This window comes from Eimeria mitis, genomic scaffold, assembly GCF_000499745.2.
Source record: "Eimeria mitis Houghton genomic scaffold, Emh_scaff10, whole genome shotgun sequence".
Classification (NCBI taxonomy): domain Eukaryota; phylum Apicomplexa; class Conoidasida; order Eucoccidiorida; family Eimeriidae; genus Eimeria; species Eimeria mitis.
This window is the reverse complement of record NW_024011352.1, coordinates 33,449-55,072: the sequence shown is the minus strand read 5'-3', so window position 1 is coordinate 55,072 and position 21,624 is coordinate 33,449. Positions and strand designations below refer to the sequence as shown.

General features: G+C 54.8%; 3 protein-coding genes across 3 annotated transcripts; 1 reads left to right on the top strand and 2 right to left on the bottom strand.

The window, feature by feature from the left end:
* Positions 1 to 1,503: 1,503 nt before the first annotated feature.
* Positions 1,504 to 2,303, bottom strand: EMH_0005910 (uncharacterized protein; the record flags this gene model as incomplete). The annotated part of the gene is made up of 2 exons (XM_038022033.1): positions 1,504 to 1,845; positions 2,004 to 2,303. 2 exons carry the CDS (start codon positions 2,301 to 2,303, stop codon positions 1,504 to 1,506), a joined length of 642 nt encoding a protein of 213 aa, XP_037877887.1.
* Positions 2,304 to 5,392: 3,089 nt separating this feature from the next.
* On the bottom strand, positions 5,393 to 16,726 carry EMH_0005800 (nucleoside diphosphate kinase, putative; the record flags this gene model as incomplete). Its single annotated transcript, XM_038022032.1, has 27 exons — positions 5,393 to 5,560; positions 5,788 to 5,856; positions 6,368 to 6,437; positions 6,567 to 6,846; positions 7,059 to 7,373; positions 7,573 to 7,672; positions 7,949 to 8,014; positions 8,174 to 8,406; positions 8,610 to 8,719; positions 9,024 to 9,091; positions 9,368 to 9,475; positions 10,037 to 10,363; positions 10,530 to 10,607; positions 11,056 to 11,123; positions 11,331 to 11,643; positions 11,820 to 11,881; positions 12,007 to 12,225; positions 12,376 to 12,615; positions 12,815 to 12,957; positions 13,111 to 13,170; positions 13,368 to 13,930; positions 14,034 to 14,357; positions 14,564 to 14,703; positions 14,976 to 15,024; positions 15,513 to 15,781; positions 15,946 to 16,049; positions 16,359 to 16,726. The coding sequence occupies 27 exons, from the start codon at positions 16,724 to 16,726 to the stop codon at positions 5,393 to 5,395; spliced, it is 4,914 nt and encodes a 1,637-aa protein (XP_037877886.1).
* A 1,954-nt stretch (positions 16,727 to 18,680) lies between these two features.
* EMH_0005690 (uncharacterized protein) lies at positions 18,681 to 20,337 on the top strand (the record flags this gene model as incomplete). The annotated part of the gene is made up of 2 exons (XM_038022031.1): positions 18,681 to 19,411; positions 19,650 to 20,337. 2 exons carry the CDS (start codon positions 18,681 to 18,683, stop codon positions 20,335 to 20,337), a joined length of 1,419 nt encoding a protein of 472 aa, XP_037877885.1.
* Between the last annotated feature and the right edge of the window lie 1,287 nt (positions 20,338 to 21,624).

Genomic DNA, 21,624 nt, shown 5'->3' with positions numbered 1-21,624 from the left:
AATGGCCTGGAGGGCCTGTGGCATCAGTTACGCCCGATACGCCGCCGAAATGGCAGAGCTGCTCCGCAAGTGAGTTCCACACGCACACATATCCAAACCATGTTGGGATCCCTTGGTGGCCCTTGCGTTTCAGCGAGCCGTGGAGGCTCTCAGGGGCCAGCGGGCCTCGCTCGGGTATTGGGGGCTCTATGCTGCCCCGGGACGATTTCGGTTTTTGTGTGCACTAACGATCTGCAGTTCTTCTGTAATTCTCTTGATAATAAATCTGGCGTTATCGTAGCCTTGGCGTTTTGGTTTTCTAAGATCGGTTCCAGCCTGGGGTGCTACTTACGGGCTAGCGGCGCAATTTTCTAGTGTTAAGGCTGCGTCAGCCAGAGCGACTGTAGGGACAGGATCAGCTGCAGCACGAGCAGCATTTCAGCAGCGCAAGCTGCAGCAGCAGCAGCAGGTGCTGCTGCTCCAGGCGCCTCAGGAAGGCTTTCCCAGGAGGTTTCGGGGTATTCGATGGGGTTTAGGGCTTAAATTAGGGTTTGGGATGGAACTGCGCCTGTGCATTCCCCTGCAGGTGTGTCAAAGAGCCCTACAAGACTCAGCTGCAAAACAAGAACCAAATACACTTCAAGGAGGCCATCTACAAGCAGGGCACTGTTGTCTCGAGACGTGAGTGCTGCCAACTTAGCTGGCTGGCTGGTTAGGGGATGATGCAAGAGCTAGCCAAGAGACCTTCACGAGAGCAAGTGCACGCGCTCCCACCCTCAACTGCGCCCGTAGGGTTGCGTGAGAGGCCAGCACCTTTTCGGCCTTCTGCTGCGACACCGACTAGTGCTCAGGGTGTAGGGCTTTGCGGTTCTCTGCCTTGTCGTTGCTGCAGAGACTTACGACAAGCTCAAGGCGGCCTTCGAAGCATGTGAATCAGCAGCGCCAAAGAAAGGGGAGTAAGCACTAAGTCGTATAGCCTCAGAAGGTATTGAGCGGAACCCTAAACCCCTATAGGTGATGAGTACCTCATCAGGATGGCCCTGCACCTCCCCAACCCCTTTAACGGGAGGAGAGAGTGAGGCTACAGCCCACAAGGCAGCCGCCTCAGCGGCAGTTCGTTGCTGCCACAGGACCGGCAGTTGCCTTCGCTCGTCGCAGCAACATTAGGTCGCAGCTACTGCAGCAGCTGCGCTTTGCTGCAGCAGCAACAGCAGCATCAGTTTGCTGCTGTTGTAACACCAGCAGTTGTTTCTCGCTGCAGCAGCGGGCTGCAGCTGCTGCACATTGCTGCAGCTGTGGCAGCAGCAGTCTGTTGCTGAGAGCCATAAGGCTTCAAACAGAACGACGGCCCCTACCCTTAGGGGGGAACGCGGATTTTGCATTGAGGCCGTGCTACTCTATGCGCTGCAAACAGCAGGCCATAGCTGCTGCTGTTCCTGCAGCTCGTGGCGCTATTGCTTTTGCGGCGTCCAGTTGCCGGTGCTACGCCCCAGCTTCCAGTGCTACTGAAGCACCAGAAGAATGTCATGCTTTCTTTGTACCACGCCCTCTCTGCTGCTGCTGCTGATTCCAGTACTCACTGAAGGCTCTCAGGTCTCTTCCACTTTTCTTCACAGACACGAGGCCTGGGACAGCTCGCAGCAAGGTTGTGCGTATACACTCCAAGTCTCCGTGGTGCTGCTCCTGCAGGAGTAATGACTCCTGCGGAAGTAGCAGCTGTTGTTGCTGCTTTTGCAGCAGCTGCTGCTGTTGCCGTTGCTGCTGCTGTTGTGAGGTCAACACGTCCTCGGGTGGAACCCAAATGCAGCGCAGGCGCTGCCTAGGCTGGAATAGCAGTAACAGCAAGTGCCGTAGAGGGCTGTTAACCTGCCACCGCAAACAAGTCTTAAACCCTAAACCCTCAGCAACCCTTGGAGCACCAGCAGCTGCAGCAAGAGCAAATGGTATAGCAGGGACAGAGCAGCCACTCCAACGGTTCCAAAAACAGCACTAAAAACAGCAGCAAAAGTGAAGGCATTTGATACCGTATGAGGCGCAGTGTAAGTCGGTCGTCTCCATCCCTTCCGGGGTGCGGCTGCTGCCTGCCCTTTGCCTTGATGTTGGGTGTACATGCACCCCAGCAACGCCACTCTGCCCTTCAGTCTGGCAAAAGCTGCAGGGTCTAGACCCTTGGCGTCCCACTGCAGCAAGCAGCTGCCGTTGCTCTTCTGGCCCTCTGGAAACAGCACTAAGGGGGGGATGAAGCTGCTGCTGCGCTCGAGAGACGCGAGAAGGGCTGACAAGGAGGCGAACTGACCCCGCCCCGGCAGAAGCTGCAGCAGCATTCGCACGTACCGCAGTGGGAGCAACAGATGAAGCAACCAAAGCAGCAGCAGCAACAAAAACAGCGGTAGCAGCAGCTTTTGCAGCAGCCCCGACAACAGCAGCAGCTGCTGCTGCAGCACCAGCAAAAACATGTGCTACCGGCAGCGTCTTTTGTTTGCTCTTCACAGCAGCAGTGGCACCAAGGTGCAGCAGCAACATGCAAGACAGCAGGCAAACCCCGGCAGCAGCAGAATCCAACAGCAGCAGCATCTGCAGTAGCAGTAGCAGCAGCAGGCAGACACCTCGAAGGAAAGGGAGTGCTTGATCGCCCCCCAAAAGGACAGAAAAGAGATGGATCCGTCCGCATGCAGCCCCAAAAAGAGGGGACAGAGTCGCATTTGCAGATACACAGGCTCGACGAAGCAAGTGTAGTTTGAGAGGCAAAGGGAGACCCTTGAGAGGCCCCTTGAGAGGCCAAGGGGGGCCCCTAGGCGGGCACATGGGGACTCCTGAGCCGGAGGTCCCTTAGAGCGCGCAGCAGGAGTCGACACCAGAGACAAAAAGGAAGAAAAGAGGCCCCCACCCTCCGATGCTGTAGGGCTGAGCTGCAGGCGGCGGTAATCTGCAGCAGCAACAGCCACGCGTACGGGGAGCCGTGAGCTTTGTACACGGGGAGCTCACGGCCGGAGACAAAAACAGACGAGCAAGGACAAAAGAAGGCCAATAGATACAGGGAAAAGATGAACACAAACAAATACAGAAAGAGACGAACAGAAGCAAAAGAGGTGGGAAAACGGAGGAGACACAGACAGACCGCCTCTTTCTGTCCCTGTCACGTCTCTTCCGTGTTCCCGCCTCCGTTGCTTCTGTTTGTCTCTTTCTGTATGAGGCAGAATAAACAGGCACAAGAGAGAGGTGCAGAAAGAAAGAGGCACACCGAGGCAAAATAGATAGGTAAAAGAATGATACGGAGAAATAAAAAGAAAAAGAAATGCACAGAGAGAATGGGACAGGCAAAGACGGCAAGGGACAACGGATGATATGAAGCAAATACGGAGCGCTGCAGACAAATAGAGCAAGAGACAGAGACGAAAAGTGGCCAGCAGAGGCATAAAGATACACAGTAAGGCGGAAAGACACACTGTGGCAGAAAGAGACCGAGAAAGCAACGCAAAGCCTCAGTAAACACGAGGAATCTCTCACCTCCTCTCTCCTCAGTTATCCAATGAAACCCAAATGCAAACAGTGCGAGACGCAGAGGAACTTGCAGCAACGCTCGCTTTGCCTTCCAGTGTACATATGGCAGTAGCCGCAGAGGCAGCAGCAACAGCAGCACTGGGCCTGCGAGCAGCAGTGACAGCCCCAGGAGCAGCAGCCGAAGCAATGCTAGCAGCAGCAACAAAGGATACAGTGGAAGGCTGAGACCGCTGAGAATAAGCGACATAAAACGTGAACTGTTAGGGGAGCTGCGCAGTTGCTGTTGGCTGTAGTAAGTGGGCACAAAGGGCTGAGAGCCCGTCCCTTCATCTGCAAACGTCCTGTACTTCTCCATCCCCACTCCTACGGAGCACCCCTCCTGCTGTCGCTGCTGTTTCTGCTTCTGCTGCTGCAGCTATCCTGTGAATGCTACGTCTGAAGGCGCGTTGTTGCTGCTGGTCAGTCGCTGTTTTCCCCGCCTGCACCGCTTGTCTTGTTGAGGCAGGCGTTGCCTCCGTCCTGATACTTCTAGCTCGCCGCGTAGTGATGCTCCGGCTGCTGCCTTGCTGCAGCTACAGCTGTGCTGTTGCCGCTCGCTCTCTGCTGCCGCGGCCGGATCGCCGCCACTGTTGCTGACTTACTGCCGCTGTTACTGACTTGTTGCTGCCGGTGAGGCCTCGCTGCAGAAGTTGGTGCCTTAATGTGAGTAGCAGGGTCTGTGATGTTGCGTTTTGTGATGAGAGTTTACTGTTGCTGCTGCTGCTGCTTGGTTTCGAGTTGCGGGTTGACACTGCCCTTGCCTGTGTGCGGCGTCTTTGGGGCCGTCCTCTCAGTGACTAAGAACCCTCTCGAGTAAACCATGTTTGACCCAAAAGATTCACCAGCTGCTGCAGAAGGTTGTATCGAGCCTCATTACACACCTGCATGCAGCCAGCCTGTCTGGGGGCCCCCGGGGGCCCCATCATCTACGGCGTTTGTCTTGTGTACTTTTTGCCTCCATGTACCTCTAATTTTATTTCAGTGTTGTGTTTATTTGTGTTACTTTTATACTGAACTTCGTGTTTTGCTGCCGGTATTTCGACTTATCTCGATGCTGGCCCCTAGGGCTGGCACCGCCGCCCCCATGATTTTTGTTTTTGCACATCGGACTACACCCTAAACCCTACATAAATAGGTACAGAGGAATTATAACCCCGGAATATGTGTGGTTTTTCCTTGCATGCATTGAAAGCATTTCGGGCTCCACTCCAACGGTGAACCCGCAACCGCGATATGCCTGAGTTTACGTTTGCTCGACGGCAATGTAGTACAAACACCCTAGGTACCTGTCTTCTGGTACGTTGGGTGGGGGCAGCGTTATGGCCATTTAGACGCTGGCTATCCACCAGCCTTTCGGCAGGTAGCCGCGTCCCCGTCCGTGCTAGCCAGGGCTGCGTGCAGATTGCTTTGTCTGAGTGTAGAGGTGCATGTTTTGCCCGTGCATCTTTCAGAGGCTCAGCACCAGCGTGTTTGCCCCCGGCATCCGAAGGGGATTCCCGCAGATGAAAGTGCCTTACCATACCTGCATGCAGGTCCATTTTGATACAGCTGCCAGTTGCATGCAATAGGCTCCTGTTTCAGCCCTCTGGAGATACGCGCATGCGAACACACTGCTGCACGCAAGTAAGGCCAATCACAAACAAGAGCATACAAAGTGATATATTCCTCTGCAGAAGAAGAATTGGCCCTGGACCTTATGAGGCCTTGTGCAGCCACGCACGAAGTGCCTTTCGGCAGCCCCAAAAGAGCACCCGAAGACATCCCAGGGCCCAGAGGGGATGCATGCACTCTCTTTGCATGTATCCGTGTTAGGTGGTGAACAGTGCATGCATTCATGTTGATACCGATGGGAAACCTCGGTGTATGCATGCGTTTATGTCTCTTCTTCCTCCTCTTCGCTTTCTGAGCCCTCCTTCTCCAACGGTTCAGGGGCAGGAGGATTGAGCTGCAGCTCCTCGAGAGGTGACAGTTCGCGCGGCTGCTGCAGCTGCTGCAGCAGCTGGTCGATCTTCGGGAACAGCTCCGTAGCTGTGCAGGCCTCCTAAACAGCAAGAGGCACGGAAGGCAAGCTCTGTACGTTCAACCTGCCAGAGTGTATAGGGACCTTGAAACTTCTTTGGTGAAGCAGGCCACATGTGAGCTGAATATACTGCCAGGAAAGGCTCTTATCCCAAATGCAGAAGCACCCGTGCAGGCCCAGCAACAACAGTAGTGGCAGCAGCGGTAGCAACAGGAGCAGCAGCAGCAGCATGAGAAGCCGCTGTGTACCTCGATTTGGAGTTCAGCAGTTTTGATTTTCCATATTTGGGCGGCGGTGGCGAGTTCGACGGCGGCGATCTGCAGCCCAGCGAGTGACGCGCAGCGCAGTGCAGCAAATGAAAAATGGGGGGTTTTGTTGAGTGCATTTTTAGGTTGGATCTGCAGGAGTGCAACTGACGCATTCGTAGCCAAGGTTGCACGGCTGGAACGACTGAGGCATCAGGTGCCCCCAGAACAGCCGCAGGGCCTACCGCTGGAGGGGCGGTGTGTGCCGTCGAGGGTCGCACTATTATTATTCCTGAGCAGCAGCAGTCGCAGCAGCAGCAGCAGCAGCGGCAGCGTGGATCGTAAATGAAGCTGTATTGTCCTTCAATCTTGATCTCGATTATGCAGCGAATGAATATTCCCTTTAGCCTCAGATCTGCGTGTTTGAGTTTTGAGGGGCTCCTGATGAGTGGCCTGAGGGTTCCTTGGGCCCCTCAGAGAGGGGCGTTGGGCCACAAGCACAGGAGGGGCCCCTGGGGGCTTTATGGGGCTTCTAGGGGCTTTGTTCAGGTTGAAAAGATTGGGCCGTCTGTATAGGCCTTACCTTTAATGTCACAGAGCTGGCGGAGTCGCTGAATTTGAGCGTGGAGTTCCGCCCGTCGGTCAGCCGGCCACTGCGAATACAAGAGGGAGGAGACTTGTGCTGTTGCCTCTGAGGGTTTTGCACAGTTGGAAGGTGATGTTCTAGGTGCTATGGTTTAGCGCCTGAAACGGAGGTTTAAGCGCGGTGAGAAACGGCTCACCGGAGCTGGGAAGCCAGCGAGCACCAAACGGAGGCCTGCGACCGACGATGCGAAGAGTGGAAGAGGCAGAGAGGGCCCCTGCATGGACACCGCAGACGGCCCCAGTGGGCCCAACTGACCCGTAGACCATAAGCCCTATACCATCCCCAGTTGTAAGCCCCCTGCTCCCGCAGACTTGGGGTATGGGGATAGAGTTTGGGGTTAAGAGATAAATTGTCCCTGCTGTTGTCACGGCTGCAGGCGGGAAGGGTAAAGTAGAAAAGCGAGCGCCCCACCAGCTCTGTGTCGCAACGTAAACAAAGAGGCGACGCCAGCAAACACTGAAGCGTAAATCCCTAGCCCTAGTCCCTATAGTTGGGAGCCTTCGTACGAGAGGAAAGGGAGTTGCAGCTGGGGCCAAAGCATTTAAGACCGATGTCGTGCTGCGGTGTGAGGTTTAGGGTGAAGGTTTAGGGTAAGGGTTTAGGTTGAGAGCTTAGAGTTCATACTGACCTAAATGTTTTCTGTCTACGACGAATAGTTTGTTGGTGAAACCTAATGCAAGGCCCTGCCGGACAGCCGCTGCTGCTTCAGTCGACAGCAAGCCGTCTGCTAAGATGAATGCCGCGGGTTTCCTGAGAGCAGCAGCGATTTCTTTTGCTGCTTCTGCTGCCGCCTTCGCTTCGGCTGCTGCTAGTTCGGCAGGAGTTGGTCCTTCATCGTCTTCTTCGCTGCTGCCCGTCGGTGGGGGCGCCAGAGCAGCAGCAGCAGCGGCAGCACTCAGGTGTATGCGCACGCAGCGGTCCTTGTAAATGTTTGCAATTTGGTCTAAGATGTAGCGCAGGAGCAATTCCACACAAGGTAAACCGTCAACCATGAACGCAGATATTCAGCCCTCAACCCTTAAGGTGCAACCCTAAAGCTGTAGCTATGAAAGACAGCTTGTTGTTCATGAAACCGGTTGCATGCAGCCCTGCATTCTATGCCTGAATTCCTACACCCTAAACCCTAAACCGTAGCTCCTGACCCCTTATCTTCTTCTCCATCACGAGTCGTGACTCTCCCTCTTCATCATTAGCATCTTCAGCCTCCGCCTCTCCGCCATCTCCCGCTGCCGCCTCAAGCGTCTGCAACCACAAACACGAACGCCTAAACCCTAAAAGCTGGAGCATACACTACTGCGCAACTTCTTGGATTCCAATCGCTAGTGTCTGTCGCCGTCTGTGCTTGTCTGCCGCTCCTTATTGCTCTTTCTCTGCTTCCGTTTACGGTATACTGTTTGGAGCGCTGGAGGTCTCGAGACAGTTGTGGTATATTGCGGCTAGCCGTGGTTAGGCCTGGCTAGCTGTCATGACCACACCCTAACAGTTAGCGTATTTTGCACACTGCTAGGACATTCTTACCTCCTGGGGAGCCTCCAGAATAATGACGCGCGTCAGAGGAAGCTGCCGACTCTCGAGCTCCTCAGCCTGCAACACATCTCTGAGACCTAGAGCCCCAAAACGTCACTGAATGACTCAAGCCGGCATAGCAACCTATGATAATGCTGCATTCATTATCATAGGTTCCGGGCTGCTGCTTCAAGTACTGCTGTTGCTTCGCTTGCTGCTACTGCTGCACTGGCGTACCAACTCAGCGCTGTCGAGCATATCGAGCAGCAGCACCCCACTTCCGATGCCTGCGCCTTGCGGCCTCCGCAGGGCCCTGAGAGCCTCTGCGACAACTGCGGGGGCCCTTAGTTTGCCCTTGGCTTGTTGAATCGCTTTAGACAGACCTCCTGTTCCTTTAGCTGTTGCGGCTTCTTCTGTAACAGCAGTCCCTTGTTCTTGCTGTCGCTGCCGCTGCTGTTTAACGTACTGCTCTGCAGACGAATTCAGCACACGGAATTCAGCTCAATGTTTTTGGGGCGCAGCCAGAAGACGGAAGGCGCCAGGCCAGCGCAGTCAGCTGCAGCAGCAGCAGACTGCGCTGGTCTGCTCTCAGCAGCAGCTGCTGAGGCTGAAGCTGGTTTTCGCTGGTTCGGCAGCTGCTGTTGCACCGTCTGCGTGCAGTGCTGCTGCACACCGAAGTCCGGAATGAGTCTCATGCCCAGCGTTTCGGCCACTGCCTTCCCGAGGGCGACAGTGGCGAGGCCTTTGGGGGCCACCAGCGCTGCCACCTCACATCGCAAGACACTGCAGCAAATCCAGCAGGACATGCAGACGTACATAAAACCAGTTGCTGCATTTCTTGCGTGCAATGTATGCAGTGCACGCAGCGTTGGCAGAGACGAAACAACGGCACTCTCTTCCTTAGGCGCCGACGAGGACACAAGCAAGAGAGCAATGGACACCGGAGGTCCAGCTAAAGCAAGAGCAGCAACAGCTGCCCCAACAACGTGAGTAGCAGTAGACTAACAACTGTTATTGCAGGTGCAGCGGCAGCCGCAACAACAGAAGCCAAAAGAGCATAGAGCATATCATATTGTGGCTTGATCACCTCGATAGCTCCTCACGCAGTCTCACGGGATCGTCGTCTCCAACAAGTAAAATGCGTTTAGCCTTGCCCTGAAGCAGGAAAAGAGGCAGCTACAGCTTGCCAGCAGTTAACCAGCACAGAACACACAGTTAGGTACCCGTTCCCATGCCAGCCAACGGCTAGCCAGAAGCTACCCAGCAGGTGGCTCACAGATAACTAGCAACCAGCAGCTACCCCGTAGGTAGCAGACGGCGCAGATATCAACTAACTAATGGAGAGCTGGCGGAGAACTAACCAAGACAACTAAGAAGCAAAATCATGTCTAGCCGGCAGCTAGAATGCAGATAGCTGTGTGCTCGAGTTACCTCTGCGGCAAAATGCAGTAGAGCAGCACTGGGGGGCTCTGCATCAACTACTGCAAGGCCTTCTTCTTCTTCCGGGACTTGGTCGGCAGCTGCAGCCACAAACCCTGCCTGTAAACCATAAACCCTGCATCCCCAAGTCTAGAGCCAGGGTCCTGAAACCGCTTCATTAATCCGCAGAGGCTTAATGCTCAAGTGGCGACCCTAAGCCCTTTGCTCTGTACAACGTGTTGAATTGGTGACTTCACAAATAAACTGAGAGTCGGGGAAAGGTTTAGGGTTTAGGGTTTTGGGTTTGCCTGTGACGGGCAGAAGATGCAGCAGACGGCAGACGCTGCAATTCGTCGCCAGCTGCTGAGCTGCAGCGGCCCCCAAAAGGGACGGGGGGAGCCGCACCGCCAGTAGGGGGGCCCCCCGCAGCCAGGCGAGCTTGTTAAGTGCACGGGACAGCAGCAAGCCGGCCTGAACAGATTTGACGTCCATGCATGCAGCAGCACAGCAGACAAGCAGCAGGGAGACAAGCTCTGGTGCATTGACAGGGCACTCATAGCAAGGGAGAAACGCTGAACCACCACAGCCGCTTAGGGGGGTCTGTTGTTGCTGTAGCAACGCCAAGCAGAACTTCTTGCTGCTGCAGCGGCTAGCTGAAATGTTGTTGCGTGAGATGCTCACGTCACTGAGACACTCGCAGCTTGCATTTGCATCACCACAGTAGCAGCAGCTGCTGCTCTCTTGCTGCTCCTCCTGCTGGCGCTGCTGTTGTTGGTGCTCTAGGGAAAGGAGTGCTTCTGCATCTGCAACAACAACAGCCGGCAGCACATCCTTCGCTGCTGCCGCTGCTGCTGCAGTAGCTCGAGGCGGGCCGTGAAGCAGCAGCACGCGAGCCTGTAGCTGTTTCGCTGCCCCTTGTTGCAGCAGCTGCTGCAGCAGTTTTGGAGCAGCAGCAAGGCCTTCGTGTTGTAGGGCAGACAAATCCGCGGTGTGGAGAAGACCCCGATTCTGCAACAACGAAGGGTCACAGGCAACTGGGGATCGAAGAGTTTTTGGTGTTAAGTATGCAGAGGGAACCGGGATATTGTCTTGCCTCAAGAGCCTTCAGCGCCTCCACTGCCTCCTTCCCGCGGTCGGCCGCCCGGCGTCGCTCGAGCAAAGATATGCTGTTCACCTCACAGCATCCCAGAGGCAGCAGTTTGGAGAAACCGCTCGAGCAAGACAGCACCAGTGCAGAGACACGGCACTGGAGCTGAACCCACACAAGCGCACCAACAGCAACAACAGCAAGAACAACAGAAGCAGCAGCAATTATAGCGCTAGCAGGCATGAAACAAACTAGACGAAAGCGCAAGGAAACGGCGCGCCAAGGCCTGTCCTCCCGTCTACTCCCCATGCACAACAACGGAGATGAGCGAACCCCAACCGTCTTAACAACGAACAGAGAAAGCAAACCCCAAATCACAACCTTAAGGACAGCAGACATTAGAGTGCCTCTCCAGAGGAAGTAGGGGCACCCAACTCATCATCTAAGAACGCCCCAAGGACTCTAAGAGTCGGTAACGAGCGTTTCTCGGCCCCCCAACAGAGCTTCCGCGAACTTAGTAAGAGGCCCTCCCGAGGCCTTTCCCAGATGCTGCAGGTGCATCACATGGGCTTGTATTATACTATTTGTGTAATTCTGTTCACATTCTGCTCACCATCTCTTCCACGAAGTCGATTTGCAAAGTGCTGCGTGGGAAGTTCGACACCATAAAGCCCAAGTACCCTGAGGGCAAAAACTTGCAGCCCACGACCGTGAAGCTATAACAACGAATCCTAAGCCATCGACCCAAAACCCCCGCCGTTTCGCATTCTGTTGACAAAGGGATCCAGCATCTTCGCCTTTCACCCTACACGGGAACGATCCTTCAAGTTCGATTGCAGTCACGTTTTTTAGGACTACTGTTCAGGGTTTAGCGTTTAGTGTTTGAACTCGTGCCTTCTTCCTGGAGTTCCGCTATTCTGTCGAGGAGGGCTGGGCATGCTACAGCAGCCGGTATGGGAGCATGCAGGCTCTTCTGCATGGCAGCAGCAGCAGCAGTGCCACTCTTGGCAGGAGCAGCAGCAGCAGCTGCTGCTGCAGAAACCTTGTCCATATCAATGTGGGCGAGGCCGAGGCAGCAGCACATCCGTTGCAGCAGCGGCTCCAGCGGCAACCCAGGGTCAGCAAATACGAACACCACGGAAGGCCGCAGAGCAGCAGTAACAGCAGCAGAAGCGTTTGCGCTACAGCAATGGTTGATTAACTGCGCAGCAGCAAAAACACACTCTAGACTCCACGCCCTAAACCCTATGATCTTGACCCTAGGCTGATGATCTGTTGAATTACTTAACCATGAGCCAGCTAGGTGTCCTGAAGAAGTAGTTAATGTTTCTGCCAAGGTTTTAGGGTGTATGGTGTTGAGTTTCAACAACCCCGTACCCGGCCTGTGGCCCTTGCGCTCTCCAGGGCTGCAGCGGCAGCTCCACCGGAGACGGAGACCCCTGCAGAACGCAGCAGTTACCTAAAGAGGTACTTGTGTTGCTGAAAGTGCTGCGGTTGCTGCTGTTGCTGTTTCTGTCGCTGCGATTGTTTCTGCAGTTGCTCTTCAGCGCATAGGGGATCGCACCTTGAGGAATCACAGTTAACGGCTGCACTTCGGGTAGTGCCGCAGTCAAGAGCTGCCAGTCTGAGCTCCCCAATTCCTGTTCTATTGAAAGAATAATGGCGCCGCTGTTGTTGCTTGTGCAAATGCTGCTGTTCTTCCGCTGGGACAGCTTGGACATCAGAAGAGACCGCAAAGCCTTCGCGGGTTCCTCGTTGGTTGCAGCCTCCTGCAGCATCTCAGCTGTACGACCACCGCAGAGAGCCAAGAAAATGTGCACGTTTATACACCTTAGGCCATTCTAAAGATATACGAAGTGTCAGTTGAGACGAAATGTATAACGTTGCGTTGCTTGCCCGGCACCTGAAAAATTGCACCCCACTGAAAACGTACCCACGGATAGGATGGGTGTTACAGCTGTTCCAGGTCGCTGCTCCTGCTGCTGCTGCTGCTGCTGCCGCAGCTGCTGCTCATTACCCACGAACAGAACCACACGGAATCCCTTTGTGCTGCTCTCCAGTCGCAGCTTTCGGCGACGCGGGTGTGCCTGCTGCTGTTCTTCCGTGTTCTGCTGCTGCTGTTGTAGCGCTTCCGAAGTTGCTTCAGCCTTCCCATCCTCACCAGGGCGCACCCCTGAGCAACCATACGCCAGTAGCAGCAGTGGAAGCAGAGTTACCAGCAAAAATTGGAGCAGAAGAAACAGTTTTTTTTTCGGGAGATCTTCAAGGCAACTTCTTCAGCCTAAATCCCTGCTCCCCAACCGAATCTTTCAAACTAAAGCCTAAAATAAGCCATTAAAGCCAAAGCCTTCGGTGCAGGTGATGGCGCTTACTACTGGCGAGCTGAGCTGAGGCAGCAACCGCATGCTTTGACTGTCTGTCTCTTTTAACTTCATCGGCCAGCCACCTTCCTATCCAGGCAATCGCCTCCAGACCTTCCGGGCGTGGGTCCTGCTTGCACAAGGCCTTCAGGCACCTGCAGCAAAAAGAAACAAAGAGCATCGACACAAGCAGCAGCAGGTCGGGCGCAAGGCTGTCTGGTGAAGGCTACAGTTGCAGCAGCCATGACAACAGCTGCAAAAGGAGAGGGAGGCGAAGCTCAGAACCAGCATATGCGATGCCAACGCACTTGAGAAGCAGCGATTCGAGGGTCTGAGGCCCTTCCCGGCCTTCGCGCCAATCTTCCAGTCTGCACACCCAAGACAGCAGCCGAAATAACAATATCTGCACCTCGAACAAGCGACGCCAGCAGCAGCATCGCCCGCCGCAGCAGCAACTGTCGCAGCAGAAACAGCTGCAGCAGCAGGGGCAACAACAGCAGAAGCAATGGCAATAGTAGTTGTAGTGGCATCCAGAAGGAGCAACAGCAGAAACATTTTTCGCAACAGCACAAGGAACAGCAGCAGTCGCATAAAGGAGCTCTTGGGCGGCGCATACGCTAGGGGGCCTTGAGCTGTGGCTCCGGCCTCTAAAAGATACGAAGCTGCTGTGTCTGCTGCCTGCGGAAGCAGAAGCAGCGGTAACTGCCGCGCCGAGCATGCAGTAGCAAGTGATGCTGCTTCCTGATCGCTTGCTGCTGCGAAGCCAACACATCGGCGAGCCATTCCACATAGGCTGCCTGGCCGCGGCATTCCCACAATTGCTGCTGCGGCGGCTGCCGTTGCTGCTGCCCTTTCCGCGCGCAGCCGAGCTGCTACAATCTCTTCGCTGTTGTTGTTGCCGTCACTTCTAGAGCTCAAGGTATTGGCTGCTGCTGCTGCTGCTGTGGCCGCTGCTGCTGCTGTTGCTGTTGCAGCTACAGCAGCAGCGCCGAAGGGCATGGGACAATGGGGCCCAAGAAGGTCCGCAAACACCCGCGGGGCGCCCGTGCGAGCCAGGAGCAAAGCCCAAGCCTCTTGGCCCTCAAGGGAGGTGGTAAGGGACTGGTAGTCAGGCCGGTCCTGCCACTCCTGAAGGATATGAGGCAGTTGCATACGCTGTCAGTTGCACCTACCTGCAACAGCAGCTGCAGCATTGGCACTAGCAGCAGCAGCAGCTGTCGAAGTGCCTCACCTGGCAAAGGAGGCTGACCGTCTCCTTGTCTAGCTTGATAACTTTCTCCCAAAGGACGTAAAAGCCCCTCTGCTTTAGCAGCCTGCGAATTTCCTGTTGCTTTTGTTCGGGCTGTTGATGCAGGCATCTCTGCTGCTGTCCCTGCTGCGTCCTCTGTTGCAGCGTCTGTTGCTGCTGTTGCTTTTGCAGCGGCAGCAGCGCTAGCTCCCTCACCAAAAAGACAGCAAAGGTGCGTTGGGCGCGGATAAGGGGTTGTGGGTGGGGTGGACTTCCAAACAGCAGCTCTAAGAAACGCGCGGCCTCGCCTCTGGTCTTGGGGGCGTGCTGCAGCAGCAGCACCAGCAGCAGGGGTCACCACAGCAGTAGGGGCAGCACCATTAGTAGCAGAGACGCGGTGGGGGTCATCAGCAACAACTCCTTGAATGGCCGCGTTCAGATGCTGTGTGTGTCAGCATCTTCACTGTAGCAAGAGCCCCGCTGCAGCAGGTGTTGCTGCTGTCGCTGCTGCCGCTGCTGTTGCTACTGCTTACGAAGCCATTTCGGAGGAGAGATGTCCCGCACAGAGCGCGCAGGCTGGACGGCCGCAGTACGGCCGCTCTCGCGGGATCCGCGGGCCCACACAGCTGCCTCAGGCGGCGAAGGGCATCGTAGCCTTCAACCGCAATGGCCTCTAACGAAACCCACACAGAACAGTCATCCCAGCTGCTGCCTATGCTGCTGCTGGCGTTGCTCCTGCGAGTGCTGCTGCTGAGGCTAATTATGAACAAAGGTGATTGAATGGAATGAAAAGCCCAAAGGCTTGAGTGCAGTGGAAGCCATTTAGACCCTAGCAATTTACACTTTGCCAGAGCCATGCCGTAGCAACACCCGGAGCAGCAGTTGCTGTTTGCCCTGCTGTTGCTACTTCTGCTAGCTGCTGGGTTGGTGCACTGTTGGACTCACTGCAGCCCGAAGCTTCGCACAGGAAGGCTTCCATCTCGGGGTAGTCCGGCTGCAAGCTCAAACGTTCGCATGTCAAGAACGTTCATCTACTGTCATTTGCTGGTGCTACAGCACCATCGACATTGGTTTTCATGACCCTCAGCAGCAGCAGCAGCAGCAGCAACAGCAGCAGCAGTAACAGCAGGAGCAGGGCGTGCAAAGCAGTGGAGCCGTGCACTAATCCACGGATTGACTACAGCCACGCCAAGCATTCTCAAGGCTTCTTGCAAATTTAACGGGCCCCTATAAACTTGTCTCCAGGCCCTTAAGGGCCCTAAAACTGCCACATGTACCTAGGGGACATACACGGGCCCTAAGGGGCCCTCACAATTTGCTGCTGGGGAGGTGGGGCTCCAACTAGTGATCTTTCAGGCTGCCTAGAGGCCCCCGAAAAGGTGCCATGGGGCTTCCAGCGGTCTTTGTACTTTTGGCCTAGGGGACATACATGCCCCTACACGAGTGGGACTGCGGCTGCAAGAAGTTGCAGGGAGTATATACCTTCCCGATGCGACTGGGGAAAAGCTTTTCAACGTCTTGCTTGTGAAGCTGAAATTCAACGGAGGCCAAAATCGTTAGGCCCTCCTCCAGCAGCAAGATCTCCACAGCCCGCTCGGGACATGACTCCCCTCGAGCTTCTGCTGCGGCAGCAGCAGCAGTTACGTCAGGCTTCAGAAGCAGCACTGAGCGCTCAACCTCGGATGATTTCACTGGAGCAACACCAACAACAGCAAGAGCAACAGCAACGCAAATATGGCCATGAGACTCTACTGTGCAAGACGCAGCAGCAACAACCGCCGTTAAGGCAGCAGCTGCTGCAGAAGCAACAGCAGCAGCCATCTTAGGCAGCACCAGCGGCAGCAGCAGTCCTATACAGCAGCAGCTGCTGCAGCAGCAGCAACAGCAGCCACTGTTGTAGGCTCGGAAGCCTGACCCGAAGGGTAAAAGAAAAGAACGTCTCGCTCGAATGTCCAGCCGGAATCGCTGAGGTAAAACTGCTGCCTTGTGGAGGTCCCCATGCAGAAGGCCTTGCGGAACCTATGGGCAGACAGAGGACAGCAGACATTATATTGCTGTTTTTGCTTGTTCACTTTCATCTGGGTTGAACACATTTTGCCTTTTCTTTTCCAAATGCGTTGTTCTGTGTCTTTAATCTCCGCCTCTCTCCGTTATGTGTTCTCTGTCCCTCTGTGTCCCGGTTGTTTGCCGCTCTCTGTTTCTGTCTGCCTATTCGTCTTTGTATGTTCGGTACTCTGTGTCTCTCTCTGCCCTGTCTTCGCCGCTTCTCTGTGCACGATACAAAACGGCCAATGTTGGCAACACCCCTCCCCGCACTGTGAGCCTCACGCTTCAACCAGGCCTGTTTCATCTTCCTCCTCAGAAGCAGCAGCAGGAGCGTCAGCTGATGCTGAATCGGCTGTTTCAGTAGTTGCCTCCTCTGATGTCTCGGCAGCCGCTTCATCAGCTGCTTCAGCTGCTGGCTCAGCTGCTTCAGCTGCTGGCTCAGCTGCTGGTTCAGCTGCTGCTGCTGCAGCAGCTGCTGTGGCAGCAGCTGCTGATGCGAGTGACTCAGCCAATCGCTTGCGGGTCTTGCCCAGTGGATGCTGCACTAGAATGACCGTTGAGAGACCGCGTGTGAGCTCCTCAATGAACTCGGCGCGGCTCCACCCCTCGGGTGTCTCTGGAAGGGCCTCTTTTGCTTCTTCCTGTGCCATTCAGAGCCACAAAACCCTGAACCCTCTACATATGTATGCATATGTATGCGTATGTAGATGCATATGTATGGACGGCTTAGTTTCCCCTAATGCGACGTAGGGCCTGTAATAAAATATTATGAAAAATCAGAGAATGTTTTCTTGCACTTGTTGAGGGGATTCTAGACTGCAGGCCTCCAAGTTGTAAGGGGAACCCGTAGTCTGCAGGCCAGGCTCGCTCGCAAGGGCTGTACCTCCGTGAAGGCGAATGTCTTTGTCTTTATGATGTCGTAGCACGTGTCCAGCAACAACTCTTCCACGTCCGGCCCCTAACAACGCGTCCACACCCCCTGCTATTGATTTTAACGACTTAGGGCTGGGGTCTGGGGCCGTTGCGCTGGAGAGCCGCAGCCCGCGCCAGCTTCACTTTACTGTCCCTTCCCACTCTCCCTTTATGCGTATGCACGGAAGCTTATCAGTACACATATATCTGTATCTACACATGTATATATATATATATATATATATATATATATATATATATATATATATATAGCTATGCGTACATGTGTACAAATGTGTGAAGATTATGTACTGATAGACAGAAATATGTGCGTCTCCCTCCCCTGAGCCCGGTGGAAGGTCAAACGGTTTTCCGATGGTTCCGTATTTTCTTCCACATCAAGTGAAGTACGTTAACTCATGTACAATAGAATGTGCATGTGTGCGCCTTGTGCTTTTCTATTGTGTGCCGTGTGTAGTTGTTCTCGTGTTCGTCAGGTGTCCGTGCAGCAGGCGGGCAGATTTGGCTACCTTTTTCTGCCGAAGTATTTCGGGGAAGAGGAGCAGCACGGCTCCATCTCCAGGGCGCGCCGCCATCACGCAGGTCGCACTGTAGTCACACTATGTCGTACCCCTGAAGGCTGAACAATCCTCTACTAGGTGCTCACAGGTCACCCTGTACTGCTCTCCTGAAACGCTAGTCCCTAGGCCCTTGACCCCTAAATATACCACTAGAAGGGGGACTTCTTATGCATATGCCACATGAGAGGCTTAGTAGGTAGAGAGACAACGAGACAGTTCTACCGGGACTACAACTGGTAGAGGGGCTGCGGGTGCCGCGGGCCCTAGATCCCGCCTAGGCCCTCCAGCTGGACTGTTGCGAACGATAGAGTGAAAAGAATCCAATTGGAAGGTTTCATTTTTTATTCAGATTAATTATTCGCAGGTACTAACGCTCCGATTTCAAACTTGCCACCTGCGGCGGCGCCGCATGCAGCCCAACCCCAGCCTGGCACGCTGTTCCTGCACGAGTGTTTCTAGGTGTGTCTCCATAGAAAAAAGTAGGTAGGATAGAGAAGTAAGTAAGATTTAATGGAGGAGACAGAACTTCATTTCGGTTTGCAGGGGTTTGCCGCTCGTCCGCTACTGTTGACCTAGCGGGCTCTGCCGCCTTTCCGGCGCATAGGCGGTGCCCGTTCCACCGAGACAGCTAAGCACAACAAAGACGACGACACGTGAAACGAGGCATAAAGAGAGGAAGACAGATAGACGAAGCAAAACACAAGCTACGAGTAGTGAGGTCTTCGCCAGAAGCAGATAGTGTGCAGGAGGCTCAGCCCCTTACTTAATCTGTCGCTCTGTATGAGATACCTAAACTCTGTCGTAGAGAGAACAACAGTTGCCGTCCTGTGTCGGTGTCAAGCCGCCGAGGTTTAGGTACATTCAATTCAATAGCTACCAGAAGAAAGTCTCTCATACTACCATCTGGAACAGAGATGTGAGCCGTTATAACACACCACAGGCACAGCAAGCCAGCAGGGGCAGCAGGGACAGTCTCCCGGCGTCGGGCGGCATGCGGCAGCTGTTGTTTTCCTTGCCAGCTGAGAGCCTGCTGGGCAGGAGGTGCGGCTGGAAGGGGCAAACCGGGAGCAGCATCAACAGCATGCAAGGCCGCAAGCCTCTGTAAAGCCCCATGATTCTCCCCCCTGATGTGACCTGGCGGGGCGACGTTGGGGTTACCTACGCAGACCCCGACGAGGTTCTTGACCCATGCGCCTTCTCCGTAGCGTATCCGCTATACTCTGTGGATTCGGAGCTCTCCACAGAAGCTTCCAATAGGCAGTGGTCTTGCCGCCTCCTGCCCTGTCTCCCGCCTCTGGGGCTGGTGTCTGCATCGTTGGGCCTGCAGCTTGGGGCCGCCTTTCTGCTGCTGGCTGCTGCGAGCAACGGAAAACGCCTCCACGGGCTGCAGCCCAGTTTAATTGACCCGGAACTCCCTGCTATTTACATATACTTGTTGCAGCGAGACCCGAAGACTTATGCCTGGTGCTGCGCGTATGTGTTTGCATGGTTGCTGCTGATATTTTGTTTGCTTGCTACGGGTGCAACAGCAGTTGCAGTCGTCCTGGGCTGCTGCAAATGGGCACGTGTAATGCGAGGCTTAAGCATCGTGCAGGCCTTCATCTGTCTCGCAACAGCTGCCACCTGCGGCGCCTGGTTGTCCGGGTGGGCAGTGGCTCAATCAGGGTGGCGCACCGCTAGTGTCGCTGCCTTCCTTGCCCCGTTCAACTACGGGACCCTTCTCTTTGCGAAGACCCACGAACCAATGATCCGAGCTGCAGGCATTATGTTGGCAGCTGCTACGGGGGCGAGCTGTCGAGCATCCAGAGCCACTTGCCACGACACTGCGGTCGGAGCTACGGTGTACGCGCACCCCAACATACACCAGCGAGTAGTCAAAACCTACTCGGAACCCTAGCCTAGCTGCACTTGAAGTTACAAACAAATCCTCCCTTGCTGGTCACTCCTCAGCCATGTACAAACCACAACAAGTGCAGGGCTAGCAGAGTCTGGTATAATCTCCTGTTGCATTGCTGTTTGCTGTTTGGTTGCAAGGGGTTCGGGTTCGCAATCTAGGATTTAGGATTTGTGTGTTTTTCAGGACTTGTTTTGCTATAATCGTGTCTTGGGCAGTGAGCTTCCTGCTGCTGCAGGGTGCGATCGGCGGCATGGCGCCTCCTATTTTTGGGGTACCGTCTGCCCTTTTGTCCTTCATTTGTTTGCTGAGTTTGAACTTTGGCTGTTTTGGGCGTTGGCGTTTGGTTGTGCTGATGGGGCTGTTTGGGGCGTCGGCATTCGTGGCATTCATAGCCTGGTCTGCAGCTCAGGAGACGTACACCATCAACTACAGCAACCGGGCACACTCGGATACTCCTCTGGTGGCGCAGCTGAAGAGGCTTGTGGACGTCAAGCAGTGGGCTCGCGCCTTGGGAAACAAGTTAGGCGTGGCCAGTCTCGTGCAGCTAGCTGCTGCCCAGGCTGTGTTGTGCCTTTTCGCCGCTGTTATCATGTTCGGCCGTGCCTTCGGAGATAAACTGGAAGCCTGTAAAAGAAAAAGGCGACAGAAAAAAAGAGACAAAGCCATATGCGAAGCCATACACCAGGCCGCCAACCACCCCCACGCGCACCCCCACCCCCACACCCATGCCGTTATAGAATCCTACACTGAACCTGTTTTCGACGCCTCGCCCACTCCTCCCCAGCTCCCTCTCCCAGTTTCCTTGTCCCCTGCCTCCCTACAACCAACGAAAATCCTCGTGCCACCGCCCCCCCACGCGGTGTTGCCTTAGGCTTGACTGCTGTAACACATCACCGATGCGGTTCCGCCGGACTTGAATGCCTGTAATGAGTGATGAAACTGCTCACCGGGGGTTCTGTTCCCCTTCTTAACCTTCGTTAGGTATACAGACAGACAATTATGGGCTGACAGGCCGAGGATGAGCTGTCCATGAAGCTAGAAAGGAACTTTAGTAGCAGGGCAAGGATTTGAGTTTTTTTCCTGCCAACTAGCGTTTGTGGCTTCGAGCTTTCCATTTCGTAGTATTAGACTAGGGGTTCGGGAAAAGAGCGAGAGGAGCCCGAGACTGGCCGGTATGTCTTCATCTGCTGAATCCAACACAGCGACGTAGATGCCTCCTGAAACTCCGAAAAAGTAATGCTGTCGCCTCTACAGAGAAGCTGAGACACACAAAACCCTCCTACGAGTTCAGCGTACGATTCAACATAAAACTTCATGGCCTTTGCCTGCGCCTAGTTTATGACTGTCTGGGAAGGATACCCCGTGAGCCCTCCTTGCGCCAGCCTTAGCAGTGTGTCTTTTGGCGGTGGCTCAGTGCGGCTTTGTGGGGGGTCCTGAGGCACTTGGGGGGCCTTGAAGGCCTCCCAAGGAGTCACTGGAGGCGTCTTTTGCTTACCTACAGGCGTTTCAGGGGAGCCCAGTTGGAGGCTGAGGCAAATGAAACGAAGCGTCAGAGAGGCACCCGGTCGAACCACTTGCGGTTTTGGGGCTTGGCCCGGTTTCCCAAGGAAGCAAATGACAATCAACTCACCTGGTGTGACAACCACGAGGATCTTCTGATGATTGTTCCTTGTTCAGCATGTGGCGTCTGGCCGTGTGGGGCCGTGAGGACGAAGGTGACCTACACCCCTGGGCTATGGAGCACTGTGGAACTATACGGCGCTCAGGAGAACACGAGCCACTTGCTTCGTCCTGGTTTAAGGGCAATTCAAAGAAATTGTCCGGAATGAACTGGCTCTCATGCATTCTACTCGCTCGAGGGACTCGAGACACAACACTGCGGTGCCACTGGCACGACCCGCTGGACCGCCAACGAGGAGGATGTCGGGGTTTGTCCCGTTCGTAGTGTACAGTTGCTCTTCACGAGCTTGAGAAATCCGGTTTTAAGAATAATAATTAAAAAATAAAGATAAACAAAGCGTATATGCGGTCACGGGGAGCAAGCAAACGGCATCACACCGCGCCGAGTTGACGTAAGGCGGTGTTTGCGGTGCGGAGCGGCGCGGCGAGGCGCCGCCACGCCCCGCCGTAATTTGGTGGTTTGTTTCTGAATCTGTAG